Below are 13,277 nucleotides of genomic sequence, written 5' to 3'. Positions count from 1 at the left end.
TTCAAGGGGGGGAAGGAGAGGGGACATGTCAGAAAAGCTGGGTTCATTGTATGTTAGTGCAGTCTCACACTTCTGCATCACGGGGATGACAGACTATTTTTAACTGGGATTTTGTTGTAAAAAAACCAAAGAATGGCTTGTCACGACATACACCGAGTACATGTCTAATAGCAAATGAAAATATTTAACACTGCAGGAAAATTTTGCTAACTACAGGCAAATACATAAAGATTTAAAAAAAAAGTAACTAGAGAAACAGGGAGAAAAGGATACAGAAAAGCACAAGGACGGGGGGAAAAGAGGGGAAAGCATGGTTACATGCAGGGCTCTGTCTTATGCAGCGGCCAAATTTTACAGAATCTAAGCTTTCATTTTAAAAAAATTTTTAGCATTTATGTTTGCATGGAGAAGAATATATTTTTATTAAACAATCACCTAGAAGTGTCAAGTGTTTTTCAGAACAAATACATCTTTTTGAGAAAAAAATTTAGTGAACATTTGGAATTTTGGAAAAAATCAGGGAAAAGGATGCTGCAGTGACATCTCATGACCTAGCCCTATGATCTGACACTGGAATCTTTTCTTTACTTGCTTCCCCCCTTTTTTGTAACTATTATTTGTTTCCTTCACCAAATCTATCTAGGCCCAGTCTACCCCAGATATTAACTGTTTACAAAGTAAATTTGAAAGTCTAGGCTTCAAATCCAAGCACAGCTTCTGACATTAATTTTAAAACAGTTTGGTCTTGTCTATATCAGTCAAACTCCATTTTCCAATATGGTTCACAGTCCAATGTGGATCAGGTCTCAGTTCACACATCATTAGGGGCGAAGAAGGTAGAGAAGTGACTCTCTTCAGAGAGACAATGGAAAAGCAGCTTCATCTCTCTACATGAGAAAGCAGTTATTTCACCTCCTGCCTGCTTTTGAAGACTGATATCCTGGGACTCACTTAGGTCCTCGCTACACTGGGTTCAGAACCACACCACTAGCATTTGAATATTACTGTGCTCATGGCCAGTTGTTAGTTGCAGGGTTCTAGCACCATTTCCCTTATCACCATGGACAGGAACTTTATTAAGCTGCATAACAGTAATAAGGACTCATAAAAGAGGGGTATGCTACACCATGGTTCTCAGGAAAAATAATTCCTGGTTACACTGGACAGGGAAACTACACTACACTAGCGAAATACACGGTTAAATATGGTTGCAGATAGCATGGTTAAGAATCTCCTGTTGATGGGGCCTTACAAAACTTACCATTACTGTCCGGTCTTAGAATAATGGACTCAAGAAAGCACATTCTCTTACCAAAGTGGCTCACTGTGGGATACACTAATGACAAATGCTTCTCCTGTCTGGCCAGAGAGAGTGCGTCCACTCTTATCTACAATGGTTCCAGAAACCTAAAATACAAAAGGGATTGGGGGAGGGGGGTGTAATAAGAACATATGTTATTAATACTGCCCTCTCAAAAGCCAAAGCAAGATGAAGAGTGTTTGGTTCAAAGTGATGACAGGCAACCCATGCAGGAAATCAGAATATTTTTTTCTGTGCAACCTCCCCAAACGTTCTAGCAAGTAGAAAGAAACTTCTGACCAAAGAGCTTCAGAGGGTCACTGTGCTAACCTTTATTTTCAATAAATAAATAAAATCTCTTGGGATGTACAGTTTGTTGGTTGATGTTAACAGCTAAGGATCCTAACTGCAATCAGAGCCCACCTCCTTCCCTCACCATCCATAACTTCTACATTTGTTATTATTTAAGGCCAATCCTGCACCGTGCAATGCACAAGCAGATCCTTGGGCCCACATGGAATCTCCCTTAAGTCACAATACAAAGAAGAATTGGGCGCCTTAGACTGTAAGCTTTCTGGGGAAGTTACCAGACTTTCTTTTAAAAAACTCATCTGTGAAGGGCCTTGAGAAAGTATGAAGGTTTATAAATAATAATGCTTTGACCTCAAATTCTCCTATAAGATACAGAGAGTAATGTTTTCCCACTGTCCTAAGGATAACAATACAAAAAAAGCAATTCTAGAAAACATACTGACTTTTTGCGTGTTATACTGTGTGTGTTTTGTTTTTAAAAAATGCACCCATGCCATCACCAGCTGAGCTGCCACCTCAGTCTTGTTAGGGAACCACACATACAAACATTAGATCATTTTAGCTGAAGTTAGTAAAATGTTTTGTGCTTACAAATATTGGTCTGGGATCATACTCTTCCTCAAACAGTTTCTTGAGAGCAAAGAGAGCTGCCTGTTTAATAATAAAGGTTACAACAAGTTAATTCAAATTAAGGCTTGAATAGCCTTTTGCACAAAAAACTTACCATACAATATTGCCAGAGATTCTGGAAGAATTTACTACATTCAAGGGCATTCCTTCACCCCCAGAAACCTCTAGGTTTTCAAACATATTGTGGTGGTATCACAGCAGCTAGGCAGCCTGAGGCTCTTTTAGACCCCCCCAAAAAAAATCACATCAATGCACTTGCTAAGATTTGTACACTGTTATTTATCACTCACATTTACAGTATGTAGGATAACCAAGCTTTTAAAGTCTGTGTGTGTTTGTTACATACATCTACTATATACATCCAGAGTGTGAATTTAATGTGTTTCATACAGTTGCATATATTCTCAATGCATAACCCCTACATATGAATCCATTTAATCCACAATAGTTTCCACAGAATTTCAACATAAGATGGGTCAGTAATATATAGGGAAAATTCTTGCCTTAGCCCCCACACCAGAATTTTTTATTTAGGCATTTAATAAAAGGTTCAAACCACTTCCAAGTTTTCCCAAAAGTCTCACCTTGGCATTGGCTGTATCAAATATGGTTTCTACTAACAAGATATCAACCCCTCCATCTAAGAGTCCTCTGGCTTGTTCTTGGTATGCTTCAACCAGCTCATCAAAAGCTGTAAATAAAAATTAGTTTAAGTGGTTGGTCTCATATCTTTAGCTAAAGACATCTTCTTGTAACATATCATAAAAGGTAGAATAGAATTAAATTACAAATACTTACTGATGTTCCTATAGTCTGATCTTTCCACTGAGGGAGACACAGAGAGCGTCTTGTTTGTAGGACCCATAGCACCAGCAACAAATCGTCTACTCTCTAGACAAGGGAAGAAATGTCACTCATCAACTCTAGCCACCTACAGTCATAATATTGTAACCATCACTTAAGCCAGCATGGCAACAACATAGATTTAACTCCGAGTGTCCTGTTCCAAAAGCACAAGTCCCCACCACTTGGGGTAGAGGAGAATCTAAATTAGCTTTGGATAGTTGAGTAGTTCCGATTCTAGCCAATAAGGGTCAGCAGTATTTACAAACAATGCCATTGCAAGCCATCAATTCAGTCCAAGCTTTATGGCGCTGTGCTGTGCATTTAAAAAATGATCAGGCAACTTAAAGTACTCTTTGTTGCCTGATTATTTTTAAATGCACAGCACAGTGCCATAAAGAAATACTGCAGTGCAATATAACAGATATTCTAATCGCTACATTTAGTTACAAAGAACAGTGAACCACTTTTTTAAAAAAAAAAAAAGGATGTGCCTTAATTTTATATTTAAGAACCAAATCAGAGAGGTATTGTCTGGACAATCTAATGACAGGTTTATAAACAGAAAATGCAGCTTGGTGTTAGAATGAGAGAGAAAACTTGAAGACTTCTAAATTACGTTATCCCTTTATCAAGTGTTCTTGTTAGATCGGTAAGTCTCTACTAACAGAAATGTAGATGAAGAAGTCATTTTTAGGAACGACTGCCCATTTAGGCTGATGCTGTGAGTTATTGAGTACCTCCTGGCAGATGCTGGGTGAAATCATGCCAGGTGGATTTCAGTGGCAGTTGGACTCCCAAGAAGCACTCAGCACCTTGTGAAAGAACCAGAGTAACATTTTGCATATCTAAATAGCTTATGAGTCACTCATGCATTAGGCTCATCTTGGAAGATAATTTGCAGCATCACTGCTCCCAGATGCAACCAACTGCACCAACCCAAGTCACAACATTTCAAAGCTTGTAATGAGACGATAGAACATGTAGAAGGGAATGTTTGAATACAAAGAGGAAAAAAAATAAAAAAACAAAAACAAAAACAAACCACCATTCACCTGTCTGAGCAGTCACATCATCAGCTGCTTTTCTGGCCACCTGTGCTGAGACTTTGTTTAACTGATAAACCTGGAACAATGACAGCCAAATTACTGTGTGCTAACAGAAAAGGCTAATTCTGTACATTATGTCTCTTCTATGAAGAAAACTAACTAAGAAACTTACAAGAGTCAGTCACCCTCTTCTGTGGCAGCATGCAGTGCATTCTAAGTGCTCTATACTATAGGCCAGACAAACACATGAAAGCATTACGGCAAAACTTTAATAAAAAAAAATAAAAAAACCCACCACACACACCCCTCTGGGGTACCCCCAGCATGGGGAATTGCTTTGTTCCATGAATCTCAGAAAGCAAACTGTAGTGATGCGATTATATGACGGATACCATTCTACTACGTCTGTGCCTAAAACTGCTATTGTAAAATTAAATGATGGCAAAGGGACTAATGGCTAGTTCTGTAAGATACTGAGCACCCTCAATTCCCGCTGAAGTTAGTGGGAGTTGTCACCTTGAAGGAAGGGGCCCTATGAAGGTAAATGTAGCTTATTGGGAACAGCAACTCTGATTTAGATGGCATGTTTCCAGGTATTGTCATGCCATCTGCTGAGATTAATTTTAAAATGACGTGACCGATAGGCAGCACAAACCTGAGCTTAAGAGAGTTCTAAGCACTGCAGCAAAACTCTTACTGCAAGCAAGACAGACCTCCGTGCCAAAGAATAAAATATACATACAACGTTAAGGGATAAAACACATTTCCACTGTGGCACCATCTTGTGAAACTGGAAGCACTGAAGCAGAATGTTCTTGTTCACAGAATGAGACTTCTGCGAATACTCAACCGATGAAGCCCAATACAAATTATTACTGTCTGTGCCTTCATTGACAACTGTCCTATCACAAGTATAATTTTCATCCTAATATTACTGTAATAATGGAAATGTGTAATAAGTAAATGGGATATTTCTCTGCTGAGCACCAGAGACTCAACCAATCTCCCCTGTGTGCCCAAAGACAGTGTGCAGTTAGCAATAAACACAAGTCTTGTGGTCTCTGGGGACTAGGTTAATATTGGCTGCTGGGACAACAAATCTTGAATATCTTAACATGTAAGTGGCTTAAAATTCTTACCAGATGCTCAAGGTCATAGTCAGCTTGTGCAACTCTGGTGCTGCTGAAAGTGTTTGTTTCAATTATATCAGCCCCAGAGAGCAAGTATTCCTGCAACAATAAAAAAAACAATTGAGAACTAATGATTTCAGATCGGGGGATGGAAAAGAAGGGAGTCAGCGGATTCTAACATTTTGTGATTTTCAGCTGAAGACAAAGGATAATTGCCTCCCAATTCACAGAAGACCAAATCCTACAGTTCTTACGCCTGTTGCTTTGAACTAGTGTTTAAACACATTTGAGGTTACTCACAGAGTTTTAGTGTTTAAAGTTATATTTATAAATAGTTTATAAAGGGTTAAAAACTATCAAGGTTCCAATCCAAGATGGATTAACTTAACTTTAAGCATGTAAATAATCTCACTGATATGCTTCAAGTTAGACAACCTTCAAGAATCAAGGCCTAATAGATGTTATAAACACATAACAGGCATGAGTAGCGTATGTTATAGATGGTTGCAATCAACCCACTGAAGCATTTATTAAAATGGAATTAACAGATGTTATTGACTCTTTATAAACTATGTATAAATGTACCCTTAATAAATTATGACCATGTTTGTAGGCTGGGGTTGAAATTCTGGCACCACTGAAGTTAATGGGAACTTGGTCATTGACTTCAATAGGGCCAGGATTTCACCCAAGATTTTCAAACAGTGATGTGATGGCGAGGGGGTCATTGTAGAGGCAGGCACAGAAAGTTAGCAGGACTTGCCGAGGGATGCCATGTGGAATGAGAAAAGAAGGTGGTGAGATGGAGGACTGGAAAAGGAAAGCTGAATAGTGTAGAGGCAGCTGCATAGTGTGGGAGCACAGAGTGGCTACGTAAGGAGCACTAGAATGTGTTAGTAGTAGATGTTAGGAGGATTGTATTTATTGGGAATAGTGTTTAACTACTAAGTAACTGTGTGAGCTTGTTTTTGTAACTCCTGTGCTTGTCTTCCTATTTCCCCACCTAATATTGTAGCTCACGCATACTGTTACAAAGAAAGCTCTCTGGGGCAAGAACCTTGTCTTCCTATGTTTGGAAAACATCTTGTGCTACTGAAAAATGAACAAAAACAACTGTTCAGTTAGAAATATAGGTGTTCAAACCTGCAGACGCAAAAACTACGTTACTGTTAGTCGCATTTGGCACTTACGAAGATTTTAAGTATTTACACACACAATTTTTTGAAATGTTTCTTTCCGTTTTTCTGTGACTGACTAAAACAACCAACACGGGAAAGTGACTGTCAATGTGAAAAGAGAAAACCTGACCTTTTACAAAACACTTCCACAACTGTTCACAATGTAAAACTATAAAAATGAATGGATTTGTTTTCTCTAACCTTTTTCATTTGCTGCAATTTTAGGTATAATTTGTAACAGGAAAAAACGTAGGCAGACGTGTGATTTGATAGGATAGTGTCCCTTTAATGACACATACTAAAAAGCAGTGGGTGGGAGGGGGAAAATCAGCTATATGTTAGGCCTTTCAGCAAAATGCAAATGAGCAATCACTGTAATTCCTTTTCAACACTCCTGAAGCATAATAAGCTTTCACCTATTAGGTCTGATCAGAAAGGCTTGGAAATGAAAAAAAGGTTTCTAAGATAAACAAAATATTACTCTAATACAAATATCATTAGGGTTTACTATTGTGTGGATTTTCTTAACGGTGCATGAGAAGATGAACACACTTCAAATGCTAAAGGAAAATTACATGATGATTTTTATATTTGGGTCATAAAAGTACTGATGTGATTACACTATTGAGTATACACCATTGGGATTTTTCTAAATGAAGAAAAAATGAATTTAATGGTAATTAAGGCAAATAAAATTTCAATCAAACAGATGGTGGAATAGGAACATATCTAATGTTAAAGACAATATTAATTTTAAAATTAACTAACAGAAAACTGATAGTTCTCCTCTCTACTCCCTATTCTGGGCACGCGCACGTACACACACACACAGAGTTGTGCAGATCCAAAGGGCACAATGACATTTATATCTTTTACACACTTGAGTTTCACTTTCACCTCCTTCAAAATCATTAAACGACAACAATTTTGACCCTTCAAGCTCCTGTCATTTTAGCAGGCACAGAACATTACTGAACACAATATATTAGTAGGTAACAATGCACTTGAACTGGGAAATCCACTTTGACTTTTGAAAATAAACTACCCACCATCTCTTCCTGTTGGAGCTTACTTACCAGTTGAAGGACACGTAAAAGCTATTTAAAGGCACAGGGCGCTTCTATGCCCAGTCCACCATATTTAAAATTATTTAAAGAAGTTGGAGGGGCAGTTTTAGGGTTATTTTCTATAAATATTTGAACCTCCAAGAATTCTGAAGAGCTTAAACATAGGTCTTTCCACACCTGTAAACTTCATCAGATGAATTAGTTGGGAGGAAGGAGATGACAAACTCTGGAGCTCCAGCCTGCAGAATTTCCAAAGTTCAGAGTCAATCCAGTTTGGTTGACACAACTGGGTCACTCAGCAGACACCGCTATAGAGCTTTTTCCCCTTAAATCTCTACAGGGCATTTAAGTCACAGCTTCTTTTTCATTTTTGTTCTTTAAAGATTATGAGGATTACAGTAAAATGTTAGATTACTCTCTTTATACTAAATTTTAATATTTCACAATAAAAATATTAAAATAATGGTGATTGTGAAATGCTCAAGGAGATTAAGAGAGCTATAAAAATAGAAAACTCAGTAATAATGGGGGATTTCAACTATTCCCATACTGACTGGGCGCATGTCACCTCCAGTTTGGATGCAGAGATAAAATTTCTAGACGCCATTAATGACTGCTTCTTGGAGCAGCTAGTTCTGGAACCCACAAGAGATGAGGCAATTCTTGATTTAGTTCTAAGTGGAACACAGAGAGTCTGGTCCAAGGGGTGAATATAGCTGAACTACTTGGTAAAGCAACCATAATGTAATTAAATTTAACATCCAGGGGTGGGGGTGAGAGAGAATACCAAGAAAGATCATAATTGTAGCATTTAACTTCAAGAAGGGGAACCACACAGAAAAGGGGAAGCTAGTTAAACAGAAATTAAAAGGAACAGTCACAAGAGTGAAATGCCTGTAAGCTGTGTGGAAACTTTTTCAAAACACCATAATAGAGGCTCAAATTAAAAAAAAACAGTAAGAGGACCAAAAAAATGCCACCATGTCTAAACAAAAGAAGCAGTTACTATGCAAAAAGACATCCTTTAAAAACTGGAAGTCAAATCGTACTAAGGAAAATAAAAAGGAGCATAAATTCTAGCAAGTCAAGTGTAACTAGGCAGGCCAAAAAAGAATTTGAAGAACAACTAGCAAGAGACTCAAGAACTAGCAGCAAAAAAAAAAAAAAAAAAGTAAGAACATCAGAAGCAGGAAGCCTGCCAAACAAACAATCAGTGGGGCCACTGGAAGATAGAGGTGCTAACGGAGCACTAAAGGAAGACAAGGCCATTGAGAAGCTAAATGAATTATTTGTAACAGTCTTCTTTGTAGAGGATCTGAGAGATCTCCAAACTTGAGCCATTCTTCTTAGACGACAAATCTGAGGAACCGTCCCAGATTGAAGCGTCAGAGGTTTTTAGAACAAATTGATAAATTAAACAGTAATAAATAACCAGGACCAGATGGTCCTCACCCAAGAGTTCTGAAGGGATTCAAATATGAAATTGCAGAACTACTAACTATGGTATGTAAACTATCACTTAAATCACTTTCTGTACCAGATGACTGGAGGATAATTAATGTGACATTAATTTTTTAAAAGGCTCCAGAGGCAAACATAGCAATTATGGGCCGGTAAACCTAATTTGAATACCAGACAAACTGGTTGAAACTACAGTAAAGAACAGAATTATCCTATACATAGATCAACACAATTTGTTGAGGAAGTGTCAAAGCAGCTTTTGTAGAGGAAAAACATGCCTCAGCAATCTATTAGAATTCTTTGATGGGTCAACAAAGTGCGAACAAGGGTGATTCAGCTAATATAGTGTATACTTAAAAAGATTAAGTAGAAGATGACGGAAATTCAGAAATAAAAAAAACACCATTAACAGTTAAGGTTGCACATAGAAATCATTCAGAAGAGTCAGGGTTTTTTTTAAAATCAGAACACTCAGAAGTCAAGCGACACAATACCTTGTGAATTTTGTAGATTATATCAGGCTGAGTTATACTCAAAAGGTCATTGTTGCCTTTCAGATGTTTTGGATGATCCTTAAATTCTTGCCCTCGGAAGTCCTCTTCTGATAGAGCATGCTGCTGGATCATGGTCCCCATGCCTCCATCCAAAACCATAATCCGCTCCCGCAAAATAGAGTCAATTTCATCTTTCAAGCTCTTCTTGGTATTCACTATTAAAAAAATTACAGTTAAAACAAAAGAAAGAAACTTTGAAATTCCTTTATCCCTCCCCCCCACACAAAATACATAATTTTTTAAGTATAAGTACCTTGAATTTTCAAAGTTAATTTCAAACAAGAGTTATTTATTTTATTATAAAATAATGATCAGTTATGGTACTGCACCTGAAGTTGTGATATTTTAACATGAGCAAATAATATGTTATAGGTCTCTGACCCTACATCTGTCTGAGCAGAACCCTGCCGCAGGAGCCTCACTTGAGTAAATGCAGATTCACCTGTATGGAGTCAGCTGCAGAAGTAGGGCCTAAGTATATACCCAAGTAACCATTTCCATAAGCAACTAGGCATATAGATGTTGACCTATCCCTTCCACTATATCAGCACTTTTCCACTGCAAATTTTGTCTCTCTCTTTGTACATGGTCTCTCAGGGCCCTACTCCTGCAGTCTTTACACAAGCAAGACTCCTACTGAACTAAGTGGGAGTTTCACCTGAGTAAGGACTACAGAGTCAGCTCCAGCCTTACAGACTTTACTTCCTTGGTAAAGGTCTGGGACACACCCAAGTATCTCATCTGAACTTGATTTTCAGTTATAGATTTATTTGACCGGACAATTACCGTGCTCCAGTGAAAAAGGCTGCCTGATTCTTTTCAGGGCTAAGTGAACACCTTTTAAAGTTTCCTTATGCAAACATAACATGCTTTAGCAGTGAAGAATTTGTCTACTACCCAAATACAAATATAACACAGTTGTTAGTGATGCTTGGACAATGGACATTCATGCATAAAAAGAAACACAAACAATTTAAGGTTTGTTCCGAAGCTCATTGTTGAAGACCACAGAAAGATTCACATTTACTTCAACACACTTTGGATAAGGACCTTAGGTCCAAAATTTGGGTTTTGTTTAGAAAGAAAAAAGGGGAGGGGGGATTCAGAACTTAAAATGAATAGAACTGTGTCCTGACCTTTAAGTGAATATCAATAATATTTTTTAGAGATCCACAAACACTGCCCTGTGGTGTTAGAAAGCAAATCACAACCATTGTGCTAGTGTGAGAAAAAAAACTAATAGAGATGGTCAGAAAAAACTCTGATGAAATACTTTTTGTCAGGATTTGCCAATTGCCAAATTAAATCATTTAGCAGAGAGACCATTGGTTTCCTCCCAACCTGCCCACCTGGTGAGCAGCTGGGGACTCCATGATGTGTGTGTGTCTCCAAGGCCGCCCACCTCAGACTCAAGGCTTCATAACCTTTTGCAGAGAATTTTGATTTGGGGGGTGTTATTGTAAATGGGAATGAAACCAATTTTGGAAATATGGAAATCCCCCCCGCTGGTAATAGCTCAACTTAAGTGATCACTCTCCTTACAGTGTGTATGATAACACCCATTTTTTCATGTTCTGTGTGTATATAAATCTCCTCACTGTATTTTCCACTGAATGCATCCGATGAAGTGAGCTGTAGCTCACGAAAGCTTATGCTCAAATAAATTGGTTAGTCTCTAAGGTGCCACTAGTACTCCTTTTCTTTCTACAAAACTGAATTACTTTTCTCCACCGAGGTGTACTTAATAAACAGTAAGTGGACCTAACCACTTCAATGTCTACACTGAGAAAAATGCAAAAAATAAGCCAACAGTAAATAGCGAAGAATTGAGTACATTTTAAAACATTCTTTCCATCTGAATCATCTAAACATGGTTCTCCGGATCACAAAAGTTAAAAACAAAACAAACAAACAACCTGCTATATTAACAGTCTCTCTAGCCATCTGATCAACTGCAACTGTCTATTTGGACCCTCATCCTGCAATGACTATGGGAAGGGTCCTTCCAACTTCAACAGAGCTTTGTATATGTCCACATACGTGCATCTCACTACAGTACCAGGCCTTAAAGACTGGCGAATAAAACAATCTGTTGCTTTATATAAAAAAAAAAAAAGTAACAGCACATGCTTTTGTACAGTCAATGAGCAAAAGGCAAGATACAGTGTGACAGACACCTGCAAAAAGCTTCTTCAAACATAAACAGGAAATAGCTTAGTTGCTAAGGGCAACAAGGTTGAGAGAGAAAACCAAAACAAGCAAATTATATGGGAATGCTGTGTTAGTGGGTAGTGTGACTACCACTAGTACTATTTTTATTTCAATCAATACTGGATTCACATATTCACCAACATGATGAAAAAAATCTGCATAGTACTTCCAAACCTAAAAGTTCAAATACCCCACTAATCACTCCTATCCTCCACACCACCCAAATAATGGATGGGTTTAGAATTTATGAAACTTTTTTACAAAAAAAAAAAAGGGGGGGGGGAGGGGAGCGTTTCTTCAATCTCCTATATGGTTTTTGAAACTTTAGTGATAATCTGCCGCCCCTGGCATTTTTATATGACCATTTCCGGCTGAAAATTCCACTTTACCTGCATGCAAAACGCACGCACAAAAATGCAATGCACCTTTGTTACAACGAACCCCTAGGGGGGGGGGTCTAAGCCATTTGTCTGCTATAGCCAGGGGGCTGTGAAAGCGAGGTGGCGGGGGGAGACAGGGCACTCTAATCGACACTGTTAACAACAGAAAGACTATGTTTGAATAGGTAATGGGCATTTGAGGTCAAATACGAGATCATCCGAATCCTGGGCATTTCCAGTTTCCGCTCACTAGTGTATGAGTTAACCAGCAGGGCGACTTGCATCATTTAAAAAGTTTGTTTAACCCGGGGGCACGAGACACTGCCAGGTACAGGCAGGCCGATGAGTCAGAGGCAGGTTTCTAAAATTCAGGCGCTCGTTAAAAAAAAAAAAAAAAAGTTACGCACGAGGATCGTCAGCGGGTGGAAGAAATACATTTCACTGTAAAACGGGACAGCGCGCCTCGGTTTTCCAGGTAACGGAGAAAATGAGGCAGGAGCCTCCCCCCCTGGAAAGCTAGAGGAGCAAATGCTCCTCTGAGCCCTGGAGCACACGCGGCCCGAGCACGCTCGCCGGGCGGACAGCAGAGGCGCTGCTCTCCGGTTGCACGAGGATTGCAGCCGCTCCCCCCGACCCCAGGGTCTTGGCAGAGGGCGACACTCAGAGCCCCGCGCCCGGGCGGGCGGCCCCTGCGCTCGGCTCCCCGCAGAGCCAAGGGCGAGGCAGCCCCGCGTCCCACGCGCCGCCCCCCAAGCCCAGGGGACCCGCTGCTCCGGCGCCGGGGCACGCCACGCTCGGCCCCGTAGTTACCCGGCCGCTGGGGGAACTTGTAGCCGGCGGGCGACATGCCGCAGCTGCAGGGCCGCCCGCTGCTGCTCCTCCTCCTCCGGCAGCGGCGGGGCGGGGCCGGGGAAGCGCGCCTGGGCCCGAGCCGCCACCTGGGCCGCTCTCCGAGCGCGTGACACAGCAGCCGGGCCCGGCGGCTCTGGGCGGGGGTTGCCGCTGTGCGGCAGGGGGAGCGCCTCAGCTAGGGGATGAGCCGGCAGCTGCCGCCGGGATCTCAGAGCAGCAGGGCCAGGGCCTGGGCCTGGGCCTAGGGAGGGACCCACCTCTAAAAACCAGAGAGTACTGGGCCGTGAATTCATTCCCCTTTTGTCCTGTG

At 40.1% G+C, this 13,277-nt stretch overlaps 1 protein-coding gene across 1 annotated transcript in view; it reads right to left on the bottom strand.

Moving 5' to 3' along the window:
• The window catches only part of MTR (5-methyltetrahydrofolate-homocysteine methyltransferase), a 72,150-nt gene extending 59,092 nt beyond the window's left edge, over nucleotides 1–13,058 (bottom strand). The window contains exons 1-8 of the mRNA XM_074948894.1: nucleotides 12,926–13,058; nucleotides 9,465–9,679; nucleotides 5,274–5,363; nucleotides 4,141–4,210; nucleotides 3,041–3,133; nucleotides 2,827–2,933; nucleotides 2,204–2,263; nucleotides 1,313–1,407 (exon numbers count right to left, since the gene is read on the bottom strand). Of these exons, the coding sequence (XP_074804995.1) occupies nucleotides 1,313–1,407; nucleotides 2,204–2,263; nucleotides 2,827–2,933; nucleotides 3,041–3,133; nucleotides 4,141–4,210; nucleotides 5,274–5,363; nucleotides 9,465–9,679; nucleotides 12,926–12,962 (767 nt within the window). The 5' untranslated portion in view covers nucleotides 12,963–13,058. The remainder of the gene's footprint in view (nucleotides 1–1,312; nucleotides 1,408–2,203; nucleotides 2,264–2,826; nucleotides 2,934–3,040; nucleotides 3,134–4,140; nucleotides 4,211–5,273; nucleotides 5,364–9,464; nucleotides 9,680–12,925) is intronic.
• Nucleotides 13,059–13,277: the final 219 nt, after the last annotated feature.

The sequence above is a fragment of the Natator depressus genome, chromosome 3 (genome assembly GCF_965152275.1).
Source record: "Natator depressus isolate rNatDep1 chromosome 3, rNatDep2.hap1, whole genome shotgun sequence".
Taxonomy (NCBI): domain Eukaryota; kingdom Metazoa; phylum Chordata; order Testudines; family Cheloniidae; genus Natator; species Natator depressus.
The sequence above is the reverse complement of the archived record's forward strand: the minus strand, read 5'-3'. Positions and strand labels throughout refer to the sequence as shown.